Source organism: Sphaeroforma arctica, assembly GCF_001186125.1.
Source record: "Sphaeroforma arctica JP610 unplaced genomic scaffold supercont1.21, whole genome shotgun sequence".
In the NCBI taxonomy this organism is placed as follows: Eukaryota; class Ichthyosporea; order Ichthyophonida; genus Sphaeroforma; species Sphaeroforma arctica.
The window spans coordinates 54146-69082 of NW_014040537.1; the positions used below are offsets into that span (position 1 = coordinate 54146).

Genomic DNA, 14937 nt, shown 5'->3' on the forward strand with positions numbered 1-14937 from the left:
TACATATATGTATGTATGTACCCACACCACCACCACACACACACACACAAATATATATATATACAGGATACATACATCCATACATACATACATATATACATACAAACATAGATATATATACATACATACATACATACATACATGCTTATATACATTCAAACGTACATACAAACATACATCCATACATCCATACATACATACATACGAACGTACATAACATACATACATACATACATGAATACGTACGTACATAGATACATATATACATAGATACATACATAGATACATACATACATGCCTAGATATATACATACATACAAACAAACATAAGTATATATACGTATATATTACCGAATAGTGTAAGAATGTCTTCGGACACTTCACAAGACTAAGGTAAAGATAAAGCGGCGATGCTTCCCAATCCGATACACAACGATACTGTAAAGTCTACGAGTTCTGCATCACACTGTATACGAGTATTAGTAGTAACCAGCACCTTAATCTTAATTAACACTTCTTTACGATTAAAATCTGGACAACACATCACATGCACAAAGCACACAGACTATATCGTGTACTATATGAATTATATACCCACGTATCGCAACACAGACAAACCTACCGAATTCCGTCTACCTACATGTAATAACATATATCCCACTCCCTACCTACCACCAGCTAATGACGATGATGACGATATAGACATGATACCCGCGTTAATGTCCGACAGCAGTGACAGCGATACTCCGTTTATCACCAATACGATCACTAACACGACCAATAATACGACAAGTACTAGTAACGATAATACCACCACGGTACAAGAGGCTCTGCGTACAGGCACTCCAGCCCAGCAGCACGCTGCCATCATCGCACTACATGGCCAAACACCCGGACCAACAACAACACAACCAACAACAGCAACAACAACACCACCACCAACAACAACATCAACACCACCAACAACAACACCACCAACAACAGCAACAACAACACCACCAACAACAACATCATCAACAACACATGATGTACAGCCTCTCACCACAGCCACAGCCACACACACCCGAGTCCATGGCAACGCCCCCCCGACACGGGGGCGCGGGTGGGGTGTGCGTGGCCTGAGAGGCGCGGCACGGGGTGGTACGAGAGCCGTGAGAGAAGTGAGGGATGCGGGTGGTACCAACACCAATGCAGATGGGGCTGTCCATCTGGGGCAGGGGCAGCCCCATGGGCGCACCCATGCGGGAGCGAATGGGACCGGCGGCCCTGTCCCGGCTGTGTTTGGTCCGGGTACACCTGTGGGTGGTAGTGGGTCGTCGATGCGGAGTATAGGGAAGGGGAATGCGAGACGTGCGCGTATCAAGTGGCGAAAGCAACTGTGCAAGGAGGTGTGTGGGTGGCGCGTGGCGACGGGGACTTTTGGCGGGAAACCCGCTGGGGTGGGTGGAGTAGATGGAGCAGCGGAGCAACTTACCTACCTGGATGTACAGATGATGAGCAACACGCCGTGCTGGAAAGCGCCGCGGCTGTGTCTGCAGCGGTTGTATATTGAGAGTTTGCTGCAGATCTTGTTCTACAAACAGGTATGTACACGTCTATTCGTGATGTATTAACTTGTACATTAATTGAGAGTCTGTTACACATTTGTTATACAAACAGGTATGTACACGTCTATACATGATGTATTAATTTGTACATTTTTGAGAGTCTGTTACATATTTGTTCTACAAACAGGTATGTGCACGTCTTTTTGTGATGTATTGACTTGTATACTATTGAGAGTCTGCTACACATTTGTTCTACAAACAGGTATGTGCGCGTGTGTTCGTGTATGTATTGAAATGCAAGTGACCTATTCTAGTGCATATCGAGGGTTTTCTGATAGTCTTGTCTTGCCCTGTCAAAAGGTACGTGCGAGTGTGTTTCTGTGTGTATCGGAATGCATGGGGCCTTGTCGAGTGTATGTCAAGAGTATGCTCAGATTTCGTCCTACACATAGGCATGTGTGTAAGTGTATGTGTATTTGTTTATATATGATTGAATGCGGCTGTGTCGAGTGTATATTTGCGAGTTTTCTACAGTCGTCCTACAACAACTTGCATGGTGTGTGAGCATGGATGTGAATTGTATCTACGCGTCCTACAGCCCACCTACCCAACCGAACCCAACCCAACCCAACCCAACTCAACCCAACCCGACCCCACTCAACCCAAACCAATCCAACCCCACTCAACCCAACACAAACCAAACAAACCCAACAAACCCACTCCCGTCCACCCACAGGCCTTTGCCTTCGCCTACGTGCGCAACTACCGGGTGATCCACAGCCACTTCTGTCGCAGCGACATCATGTCGTCGGACTCCCTCACGAACGTCTCGGTGCAGCTGTTTACCGTGCCCAGCATAGTGTCCTACCTACACGCACGTACGGATGTACTGGGGATCATGACCGACACACTGGAGTACGTGCTTGAGCCTGTCCTGGGCCATGAGGAGGAGCGGCGGTGGCAGAAAAAGTCACTCAAGCGCGAAATCAAGCGCGAAAAAGGTATGTCTCATACTAGTAGGCACGGTCGCAAGGATGAATGTATATGTGGAACATCAAACACGGGACACGTATTGCATGCCTGTCTGTGTGTAAGTGCAGTGTTGTCTAGTAGGCGTAGTCCTGAACAGGAATGAAAGTATGTGTGGAACATCAAACAAGGAACACGAATGTGCGTGTCTGTCTGTCTGTGTAAATCCAGTTTTATATACATACATACATTCATACACACACACACACATATATATATATATATATATATAGTGCCACCGCCTGCTGTTTACTGCCTATACCCTCAAACACTAATCCCTATACCCTCGGCTTAGACATACGTATGTACGCAAGAACGATCCCATACCAAATACCAAGAGACTCGCTCACGCACCAGACAGCCTCTCATTCTACTACACGAGCATTCTGCATATGATCTGCTCGATTGTATTGGCACACCTTCACACTCTGAGCAAATACACTATAACTACTATTTGATTTACACGCACAAAACTGGGCACCAGACACCACACATGCATGCATACCCTGCACATGCACCGTAGACACGCATATGCACACCAGGCATGTCTTCTAAGGCAGGCGTCTGGTACACCACAACCCAGAACGTCTTGATACATTATATAGATAGGCATGTACAAAAACGCTATCACCTCAACCCAGAACGACTAGATACATTATATTTAGAGGCATGTACAAAAACGTTATCACCTCAACCCAGAACGACTTGATACATTATATTTAGAGGCATGTACAAAAACGTTCTCACCACAACCCAGAACGACTTGATACATTATATTTAGAGGCATGTACAAAAACGTTCTCACCACAACCCAGAACGACTTGATACATTATATTTAGAGGCATGTACAAAAACGTTCTCACCACAACCCAGAACGACTTGATACATTATATTTAGAGGCATGTACAAAAATGTTCTAATGTATACCTTCCACGCGTGTAAATGTGTGCAGAAGCGGACGAAAGTCCCCGTCACAGGGCTGAAAGTGGGACTGCTGGTCAGTCCGCATATGGGAACACTGCGACGACAACGTCTGCTGAGGAGCGAACCGCCGGAGACTCCAGCACGCACACACACACGCACTCAGCAGCTACAGATGAGGGTACGTGCGTGGATACTAGCACACACACCGCCACAGAGAGAGCGACGGGCGATAGTACGACAATTACGGATGATCTGAATGTGTGGCATGTGTGGTGTGGCAATGGAGAGTTTAGATATATGCGACGGTTTGGGGTGTTGGTGGATCTGAAGTATCTGCTCAGGCACGCGTATATTTTGGCGGGAAAGGGGCCCGAGGAGGAGAGTGTGGGGGAGAGGCTCGAGCACCACGTGCATCGCAAAGAGGCGAGTTTGCGTGAACGTGTGTGTGTATGCGTACGTGTGCAGAGATACACATGTACATATTTGGGGTGGATGTAGATACAAATTATAGGGTGAGTGTATGATGGGTATGCATGTCGGGAGTAGGGTTGTACAAATAGCTTATACATCACATACATACAGATAGATTAATAGTCCGTGGATCCTTCGGTATATTCTTGTATCAGGATATAGAGATTGACGTGGGTTTTACACGCACATAAATACATATACACATCGAATAGCCTGCGCAATACCAACGAACATCTGTATTGTATTTCTGTACGCATAGAATGAAGGTCTCATGACCCTTGTATGCTTTGTCTGTAGGTAGGTACACGACCAAGGGGTTGTCCTGGTAGTGTGGATCTGTACTCAACCACTTCGTATGTAACTCGTCCAAGAGCCCCTATCCGATCCACGCGGTCCAGTATATGACTAACACGTGGACGGAAGTATATGCATGGAGGTTTTGTACCGTACGCATGAAGTGTGTTTATGTAGGCGTGTGTGTTCATGTAGGCGTGTGTTTATGTAGGTGTGTGTCTGAGGTACAGTCGATGTTTGCCTTATATTACGGACTTGAACACAATCTCTCCACATTTAATTACCCATTCTCGTCGATGAATTACCTCAATACGGGGTTTTTTAGGGTTTTAGTGAAACCCTATTCTCTTCGATTGATTACCCAATCTCAATCGATTTTAGGGCTTTAGGGTATCAATAAAACTCTCCAATTGATTACCTATTCCCATTTATCAGTCAACCTAATCATTTCTCCCAATATTAAGCACTCACCTTCCTCGACAGCCCACACAAGTATCAATTCCTCATACCGTCCTCACCTCCACCTCCACCCCCAACCTCAACCAGACCGTCATGAAGCACCTACTGAAGCTCAGCGGCATATTCAACGGCATGGACTGTGTGAGGCGTAAATTGGGTACCCACGTAGAGTACGAAGATCGTGCCTGGCTGGAGGCGTTTAATCTATACATCCACTTCGCACCGTGTCTGGATCAACTGGTGGCCATCATCACCTTACTTGACCAGACGCCCAGCATCGATAACGGTATGAATAGCGGTACGGTTATAACACACACACACACACATACACACACATACACACACACATATATATATATATATATATATATATACATATATATACACACATATATATATACATATATATACACACACACACATATATATATATATATATATATATATATATATATATATATATGTGTGTGTTGTTTTTGTGTTTTGCTTGCGTGTGTGTGTGTGTGTGTATGTTCTGTTTATGTGTGTGTGTGTGTATGTGGTTATGTATGTGTGTGTGTACGTGTATCTCTTCGCACTTTGGATACTTCGCAAACGGCCGCAGCAGGCTGAACAAGATGCACATGCTATTGCTTCATGTGCACGAGGAATGGGTTCATTTCCCACACATACAATGTCAGGGTTTTCGTCGAGATGATGTTGAGTTAGTTTGTTAAAGTTTCTATCTTGGCTGTTTGCATCTCCATGTACCGGTCGACCTCTCGTTGCCATGGGTTTACGCCTAATATGGGAAAACCTGCCTTATATGGGCACACTCTCACCACAGGTGCTGCGGTTACGGATATCACCGAGATGGACACAGACGACCGCGCCAACCCAATAACCACGTGCGAAGGCACTAAAAGTTCAGAGGCTGGTGTCAAAACGGTGTCACGTGTCAACGAGGGTCCGGGCAATGGTACCGAATATTCTGCGTCTGTGCTCAACTGGGCCATCACCGAAGTCTCGCGCGGTATCATCCGCAAGATGACAGCCCCGACGGTGCAGAGTCCCAAGTTCAAAGACTTGTATGACAATGACCAGTACGACCGCACCACACGCCACATATCGGTACACCAACCGCTGCACAGGGCCGCTGCCGAGATGTTCATGCAGCTGGGCAAGCTGGGGAAGGTATGGGTGTTCATATATACCCCATACGTACATACATACATACATCAGTCCTCAGTGTATATACATGTATAGGTTATATCGTTGTCGTGCGTACTTACATACATAAGTCCTCAGTGCATGTACATGTATAGGTTCCATCGTTGTCATATGTGCATACATACATAAGTCCTCAGTGCATGTACATGTACAGGTTCCATCGTTGTCATATGTACATACATACAGCAGTCCTCAGTGCATGTACATGTATAGGTTATATCGTTGTCACACGTACATACATGCATCAGTCCTCAGTGCATATACATGTATAGGTTCCATCGTTGTCATATGTACATACATACATCAGTCCTCAGTGCATATACATGTATAGGTTATATCGTTGTTATACGTACATACATACATCAGTCCTCAGTGCATATACATGTATAGGTTATATCTGTCATACGTACATACATACATCAGTCATCAATGCATATACATATATAGTTTCCATCGTTGCATATCAACACTCGCCCAAAAGTTCATACTCGCTGAAATCACACGCCCACTCATATTCCAACGGTTGCTCTTTCCTAAAATAACCGCGCAGCGATTGGTCAACCCGCTGCCGCCCTCCGACCCCGTATGGACACTACACAAAGGCGCCGGCTTCGGGTTCGAGAAGCTGAAAGAAGATCTTGTACGCATACAGGCCTTCGTTGCTCAGGTCAATGCGGGTTTGTGGGCACGCAATGGCTCGGCTGTGAAGTGTCAGGTGCACAACTACTTCGAGGCGGGGCAGTTTAGAGATCGGTCATATGATCTGGTAAGTCTTAGAGGGATGTGTGGAGTATGTGCATGTGTATGTGGAGGTGTATTTGTATGTGCATGTACATGTGCATATGTATGTATATATGTGTATGTGTTTGTATTGAGTGAGTGCGTCTACCCGGCGTGTTAGTCATGCATGTGTATACACATAGGCTATTCCTTCCGTAGGCCATTGCAAGCCTACGGGTGTATCTAGACTGCTGTTGTATGTCTCTGGGTGTACTGATTCCCTTAAGTGGCTCAGTCTCGAGAGTGGCCGTGCAAACGTCTATTGCAGATGGGCACGCTGCATTTAAACAACACCCACCTTTGTGTGCCTATCAATAGGCACACATGTAGCACTCTGATACTATCTACCCCCCCCTGCTACTAGATCACATCACATTGTATCGTACACATGGGCACTACTTGCTTTATCACATGGCACGTGTTTATACCTACCCCCATCTATATCTGACCATCCTCACTTCTCTACATTCACATGGCACACGCTTATACCTACCTTCAACCATATCTGATCATCCTCACTTCTCCTACAATCACATGACACACGCTTATACCTACCCTCATCCATATCTGATCATCCTCACTTCTCCCATCATCACACGACGCACACGTGCACATCCTTTCATCTCACCTATCCCCACTCACTCCTTCCTCAGGACATCGTGTGCCTGCAAGGATTCGCGGCCCTGTGCCCGCGTGACGAGATGCTCGAGTCAATGCTACACACGTACAGGCTGCACGACATCCTGCGCCACGACGACGAGAAGAAGCGCAAGAAGAACTTTGCGCAGACGGGCAAGAACGCACGAGGGCGCTCAGGGCATCACACGCGAAGGTTAGTCGACTCACACGTGTAGGGTGGTTGGGTGAGAGAGACAGACAGACAGACAGAGAGTTGTGTGTGCGTACATGTGTTATTGTGTGTGTGCGTACATGTGTGTACGTGTGTGTGTTCTTGTGTGTATATATGATACGGATCAAGGCTGTGTGTCTGTACGTGTGTGTGTCTGTACGTGTGTGTGTGTGGGTGTGTGTGTGTGTATGTGTGTAGTAGTGCTTGTGTGTATATATTATACGAATCAAGACCGAGAGAGTGTGTTTGTGTGCGTGATGGTATGTCTGCGAGTGTGTTGATGTTTGCCTTGGAATAAGCTTGTACAGTTTCGCAAGGGTGCACGGGGACGCTCGGCATGTCATACTAAGGGCTGTCGTATTGCTGTAGAGTTTAGCTATACACATGAGTATGTACATGCATGTGTATTAGCTATTGTATTGTACTTATATATGTTTGTAAGAGTGTATATGTATGTATGTATGTATTTATATATGCGTGTGTATTTCTTGACACAAAGGTCCGGGACGCACGCAGACGCATCAGGCATATTTCGCGATTTTTTGCCATGATATCATTGATGAATGCCCATGTGCGTGTAAATTGTGTGTCTGTGTATGCCTCTGTATGTATGTGTGTGTGCATATGCATGTGTATGTATGTGTGTGTAAATTGTGTGTCTGTGTATGCTTCTGTATGTGTCTGTGTACATGCATGTGTATGTATGTGTGTGTGTTTGTGTATGTACAGATATATATATATATATATGTATATATATACATATATATATATATATATATATACATATATATATTTATATATATATACATATATATATATATTATATATATATATATACATATACATATATAGATATATACATATATATATCTATCTATATCAATATATATATGTATTATATATTATATTATATATTTATATATATATATATATATATATTGCGTGTATCAATGTGTGTGTGTGTGCGTGTGTGTATGTATGTGTGTATATATGTTCATAAGTATGTGTGCGTGCGTGTGTGTATGTATGTGTGTATATATGTTCATTAGTATGTGTGTGTGCGTGTGTGTATGTATGTGTGTATATATGTGTGTGTGCGTGTGTGTACGTATGTGTGTATATATGTGTATAAGTATGAGTGTGTATGTATGTGTGTGTATGTGTGTGTACGTGTGTGCGTATGTGTACGTGTGTATATACACTATACAATCATAATGTATCACTGCACTTGGTAGCTCTGGTTGCACCTGCGAGTGTTTGTTATGTGCCTTTAAGCACTGAGAACGAGCGCACACTTCGGGTTAACATTCGTGTATGGTGTGTCAATGTAACGGCTCGATGCTTTCAAGCATGTGTGCATGCATGCATAGACATACATACCCACAAAACAGCATGATGCTGAGCTCGAGGTTCAGGAAGGAATTACGAGTTAACATGTGAGAGTACTTTCTTGTTCATGCGCTTATTCAGAAGTCCGGAAGTGTAGCCAAGTATCCTTGCAACGTGTTCTGCACCCGGCTGACTACTTTACACGAACCATGCCTGTATCTCTTAACCTCTACATGTGTCAAGGTGCTTGTACCCCCAAAACGGTTGACAACACAACGTACTTGTATTTCTCAACTTTGAACCACGTCTTTTGTAACTCATAACTTGCCTAGGAGAACATTACACATCGACATATCCGACTCATCCGGCGACGACGCAGATGACGTGGCCAATAGGAATCGACGAGGCACGGGTCGTCATGGCAACGGCGAGAATGCCAGAGACGAAGAAAGTACCACAGATGATGAGGATGATGGAGATTTCCGCACACGAATCCCTCGGCACACCGAGCACGCAGGTGGCCATAGACGGGGCTATACACTCGAACACGCACACGGACATGCACATGAACACGCACACAACCACGCTCACAACCACGCTCACAACCACGCTCACAACCACGCTCACAACTATGGACACACTCAGCCGCAAGCACCCCCACAACCACAGCTGCACGGCCCTGTCCCCGCCATGCCACAGGGCGCAGCGCACAACTCGGTGGCAGCCCAGATCATTGCGGCCATAACGGCCCCATTCCTTCCAGGAACAGGAACAGGGCCAAGGGCCCAGACAGGTAGGCCTCTGCCTTATATCCGGTGGTAGGGAGGTTTTTTTGTGAGGGGGAGGGGACTGGTACACAGTATCGAAACGTGAGCTTGTGCAGGGGGTCGTTTCGATATCAATTGGGATGTATGTCTTTTCTCAGTAATCTTTCTGGGCACGTACACGACTTAGATGGTGCATTGTATCTATATAAGCATATGCATAGCACAGTAACCTATTGTCATTGTTATGTACGTATAACGAATGGGACACGACTTAGATGGTGCATTGTATTCATATAAGCATATGCATAGCACAGTAGCCTATTGACATTGTCATGTACGTATAACGAATGGGACACGACTTAGATGGTGCATTGTATCTATATAAGCATATGCATAGCACAGTAACCTATTTTCATTGTTATGTACGTATAACGAATGGGACACGACTTAGATGGTGCATTGCATCTAGATAAGCATATACATAGCACAGTAACCTATTGACATTGTTATGTACGTATAACGAATGGGTATGTATGTTTATGCGTATTTGGTTTCCCCGCGATCCGCAGATGCAACTGTGCAAAGGGCAGCACCCCACACCACCACACACACAGACCCACGCAACGGAGCAACGGTACACACAACCACGCACACCGTCATCACAGGGCCACCCATGATGCCACTGATGCAGGGGTAAGATTGCTTGTCCGTATTATTCATGTACAACCCTTGAAATGCTATATATGTATATGTATATATACATATATATATATATATAGTATGGTTTATTAATAAGACAGATATAATCATGTCAACAGTTTGTTCATCAACATATACGCGTTGTATGTGTACACACATAGTTAGCCTACACGCGTATTGCTGTCGTGTTAGGTTGATTTGCATGCAGCATCATGACTGTTGTTTCCAATAAAGTTGCATAGTACAGCCGTGAGTTGTCAATCTTGCTATCTAAATTGGATCCCGAAACTACGTACATTTCCCTGCAAATACACCCTAAACTCAATGCTAGCATCACACCCGACAGACCAACTGTGTCCCAGGCCATAGTGCACAATCTAATGTACATATTGAAAGACACTCGCCTTTGCCTGTGACACACTGTACTCTCATAACACCACAGCTAACCACCTACAGGGCTGCGCTGTCGATCAGTCCTGTACAAACGTATACGTATAAACGTGTTTGATTCGGAAACACCTTATAGATAAGCTGTCCGTAGCGAACAAATATACTTGTTGGTTCAGGTCCGTGTCTGTACGCTTCAAGTACAGTACGCCGACTCTCCAGCAGAATGTATAGTCTATGACTGGTTTCAAACATAAACATACTTACTTGACAAACGTCGTGCTTATTCCCTCACACTCACAGGATGGGCCCTCCCGGCCAACGGGGCAATGGTGGGGGAGCACAACCACAAACTCACAGAGACGCCCTGGGCAACACCCACACTATACTGCACGGAGAGCTTACCCCCGAGCAAGTACGCAGCATGTTCACAGGCCTCGCACAGGCGAATCCGACAGCTAATGTAAGTATTGTGTGCATGTTATATACGCTATAGGAATACCTGATTGCATGTCTTTTATATATATATATATATAAATACATAAATACATACATATATATATATATATATATATATATATATACATACATATATATATATATATATATATATATTTATAAATATATATATATACATAGACATATATATATATATATATATGTATATATGTATGTATGTATTTATATTTATATATATATTAATATAAATTTTCTGTATACATTCATCACAATACACTGACTATCGACCCGCAATATCCACCAACACATCATACCCACAGCCTACTCCTGCAGGTCCTGTGCTACCTACCTACGGCCCACCCACCGTCGCCCAAGCGGCAGCAGCCGAGGTCATGGGGGCAGCTACAACCGAGTTTATGACCGGTTTAAATGTTCTTCCTGGAACACGCAGAAACACTACCGGGGGGATGAGTGACCCTGCCCTGGGTGCGGGAGATGGAGACAGGGGTGCGGAAAGGACTAGAGTCGAGCGTAGGGCTAGTGCCAGTGAGAGTGAAAGCGAGGACGAGATTTCCGCACATGGCAACGCAGGTAGGTACAGGGTTTCGGATTTAGAGTATAGAGTTTGGACTTTGGGTAGTACACGGGATTGTTCACGACAGGTATATGACGGGAGGGTTTAGAGACTAGTCTTATTGTATGTGTAGCGGCCTTCTTCCCAAGTGCATGTATGTATGTATGTACGTATGTATGTATGTATGTGTATGTATTTATGTATGTATGTATTCGTACGAATGGAAGTGCAAGCATACATGTCTGCTGAATCGAATTCATATTTCTCCGCATTTCTAATTTCTGATCGTTGCTGGTAGGACACGAGTATTTGTGCAATACCAGTAGTTTTGTAAGGCGGGCTCGAAGTCTATCCGTACATATTGATACACACACATACACACACACGCACACACACACGCATACACACACACACACATATATATATATATATATATACATATGCATGTATATATATATATATATATATATATATATATATTAAGTACCATGATATACTTAGAGTATTACTAACATTTCACCGTATTGAAGATCAAGTCGACAAAATCGAATTTGTGGCGGAGGTACAGAATGGATACAGTTTGACGATAGTATGCGAACGTCAGCATTGTTTTTTATCCTACTCTCGGCCTACTTTCACATGTACACCTTATTATGCCATGTGGTCCACATTCACTATTAAGAGGTTCCAACCATGTGTCATGTGTTTACATCAACACCTGTAGGGTTCAACATGCCCCACTTCAACATTCCGATGCCTCCGGGGATGCACCTCGGAGCCGTTCAGATGGTACCAGTCCAAATGGATGCAGGAGGTGTAGGACATACGAACGTAGAGCTGGCTGCGGGCACAGAAGATATCCTACAGCAGTTGTTACAGGTGCGTTGTATCATGTATATATATATACGTATATATACACTATATATATATAATACATATACATATACATATACCTGTAAAAAGGTCACGTGTGTACATACACACACCATTGCACTTGTTATTATCTTGTGGTCTCATGACAGTCTGCCTGACCGGCGACACTACCGTCTGCGCCAGTCGTGCGTACGTATTGCACCTATGTACACACCACTGTATAGCCTATCCACTGACTGGCAAGTGCCAATTAACTCAGTTCACCATTGCGTAGAGCGTGTCAGGCATCGCTGCGTACAGCATGCGCCGACGATGAGTGAGAGCACAGCTGGATGGCACGTGCCACCCGCGAATGCATACCCAGCCCATTCATGCCCAGAGTTAGTACACATCTGCGTTGTATTGGTCATCAGTATACATCTTCGTTGTATTGGTGCTTCCAGGTGGTGTGCTTGATAATTGTATAATTTTGCGTTTCATTGGTGTTTCCAGGTAGTGTGCTTGGTGTAACAGTATACGTTTGCGTTTTATTGGTCATGCCTCGCTTGCCTATCTATCTCAGCTACCTACAAGCGTGTGCCAGGCACGTTCCTATTTGACTATCACCACACCCACTTGCGCTTACGTACTGCTTGCTGTGGCATTACTCGCTCCTCCTGGCCTGTCCTCTGGTGTGTCTGGTCATGGGCCACATGTAAGCCTGTCTCCGCCTACCATTCGTGCCACCAATGCGCATACTCACCTTCACTGCGTACTGTGTATTGCATACTCGTACACACAGCGGCTCAACACCAACGCCAATCTCGGGGTACCCGGTGGAGGTCTGCCCGGCGATGCCGGAGCGAATGCGACAGACGCACGCGTCCCTGGGCACCCACCAGCACAAACCAACCCACCCACACACACACACACACGTGCACATACACATACCCCACACGCACATACACATACGCAGGCACACACGCATTCTGCGTCTACACACGCACAATCGCACGGGGCAACCAATAGTACACACACATCACGAGCAGCCGGAAGCAGCGCGAGTGAAAGTGCGCCTGATGGGCCGGAGAAAGGGTATATCCAGGGGTTTCAAACACGGGACGAGGCTTGCGCTGGTTCTAGCGACCCCGCGGATGCGATGGACGTTGACGAGTGGGAGGAGGACAGAGGCACAGCAGGAAGTACCTCCAGGGCAGCCGAGACACACGCGGCGAGTGACGCCAATAGTCTTACAGCTAATGCACGGGGAGTTGAATCACGGAGACGGGAAGGAGAACGCCACAGCACCCACCCACCCACACACACACAGCCCGCAGCAGCGCAGCAGGCATCGGACAGTCAGGTACACGGTGAGGGGGTAGCCAGACAGGCACAGGGGTACAGACCACCCACTACACATGGGCATGGGGTGATGCAACGGCTTGCAGTGACACAGATAGAGGACGATGACTCGGATGACGACCAGGACATGGATGAGTGGGAAGACCTGCCAGGGACACCCGTGTCAGCCGAGATGGCAAGTCTCAGGGAACGTATACGGGCGGTACGCGAGGAGCTGGAAGGAGGGACACAGACACAGCCATATACTCAGACTCAGACTCAGACTCAGACTCAGCCTCAGCCACAGACTCAGACTCAGACTCAGAATGTATCAGGCGACAGTGGTGCAAGTACAGCTACCAACCCCACACAGGCCACAGCGCAGCACACAATAGACAGTCAGGTGCCCCGTGATTCATTAGCCAGACAGGCGCGTGACCACGAATCCACCCCACCCCCACCTGCTACACGCGAGACTGAGACGATCACTGGACTCACAGCCATGCAACACAGTCAAGTGGCACAGATAGAGGACGATGACTCAGACGATCAGCCCACGCAGGAGGGGGGGCGTCGTAGGCACGCATACGATTCGCCTGAGATGGTAAGTTTCAGGGCACGCATACAGGCGGCGAGCGAAGAGCTGGACAGACAACACCCACCGACACCGAGACGGCCAGAGACACAGCTACAGGCACGGGCAGAGGCGATACAGACTATGACACGAGCACAACGACAGGCACAAGAACGAAGACAAGCACGTGCACAGGCACAGACGCAGGCGCAGGCAGAGGGGTCAGCTGGTGGGAGCAATGCACGCAGTGCAGAGGACATGGTGGACGCAGAGTACGAGACGGCTGAGCAACGCGCTGCAGAGGAACTGGATAGTGTTCTGAGTCAATTGCGCAACAGAATTCGTCAAGGTTTGTGCGGCTGTATATATATATTTCTATACATATACATATA

At 46.0% G+C, this 14937-nt stretch overlaps 1 protein-coding gene across 1 annotated transcript in view; it reads left to right on the forward strand.

Annotated features, from left to right (window-relative positions):
* The window catches only part of SARC_00626 (hypothetical protein), a gene marked incomplete at its 3' end in the record, with an annotated part of 20478 nt that extends 5611 nt beyond the window's left edge, over window positions 1-14867 (forward strand). The window contains exons 7-20 of the mRNA XM_014305667.1: window positions 679-1583; window positions 2284-2548; window positions 3529-3923; window positions 4812-5010; window positions 5551-5897; window positions 6484-6699; window positions 7367-7545; window positions 9225-9685; window positions 10229-10352; window positions 11049-11208; window positions 11525-11795; window positions 12503-12657; window positions 13433-14817; window positions 14849-14867. Of these exons, the coding sequence (XP_014161142.1) occupies window positions 679-1583; window positions 2284-2548; window positions 3529-3923; window positions 4812-5010; window positions 5551-5897; window positions 6484-6699; window positions 7367-7545; window positions 9225-9685; window positions 10229-10352; window positions 11049-11208; window positions 11525-11795; window positions 12503-12657; window positions 13433-14817; window positions 14849-14867 (5081 nt within the window). The remainder of the gene's footprint in view (window positions 1-678; window positions 1584-2283; window positions 2549-3528; window positions 3924-4811; window positions 5011-5550; window positions 5898-6483; window positions 6700-7366; window positions 7546-9224; window positions 9686-10228; window positions 10353-11048; window positions 11209-11524; window positions 11796-12502; window positions 12658-13432; window positions 14818-14848) is intronic.
* Window positions 14868-14937: the final 70 nt, after the last annotated feature.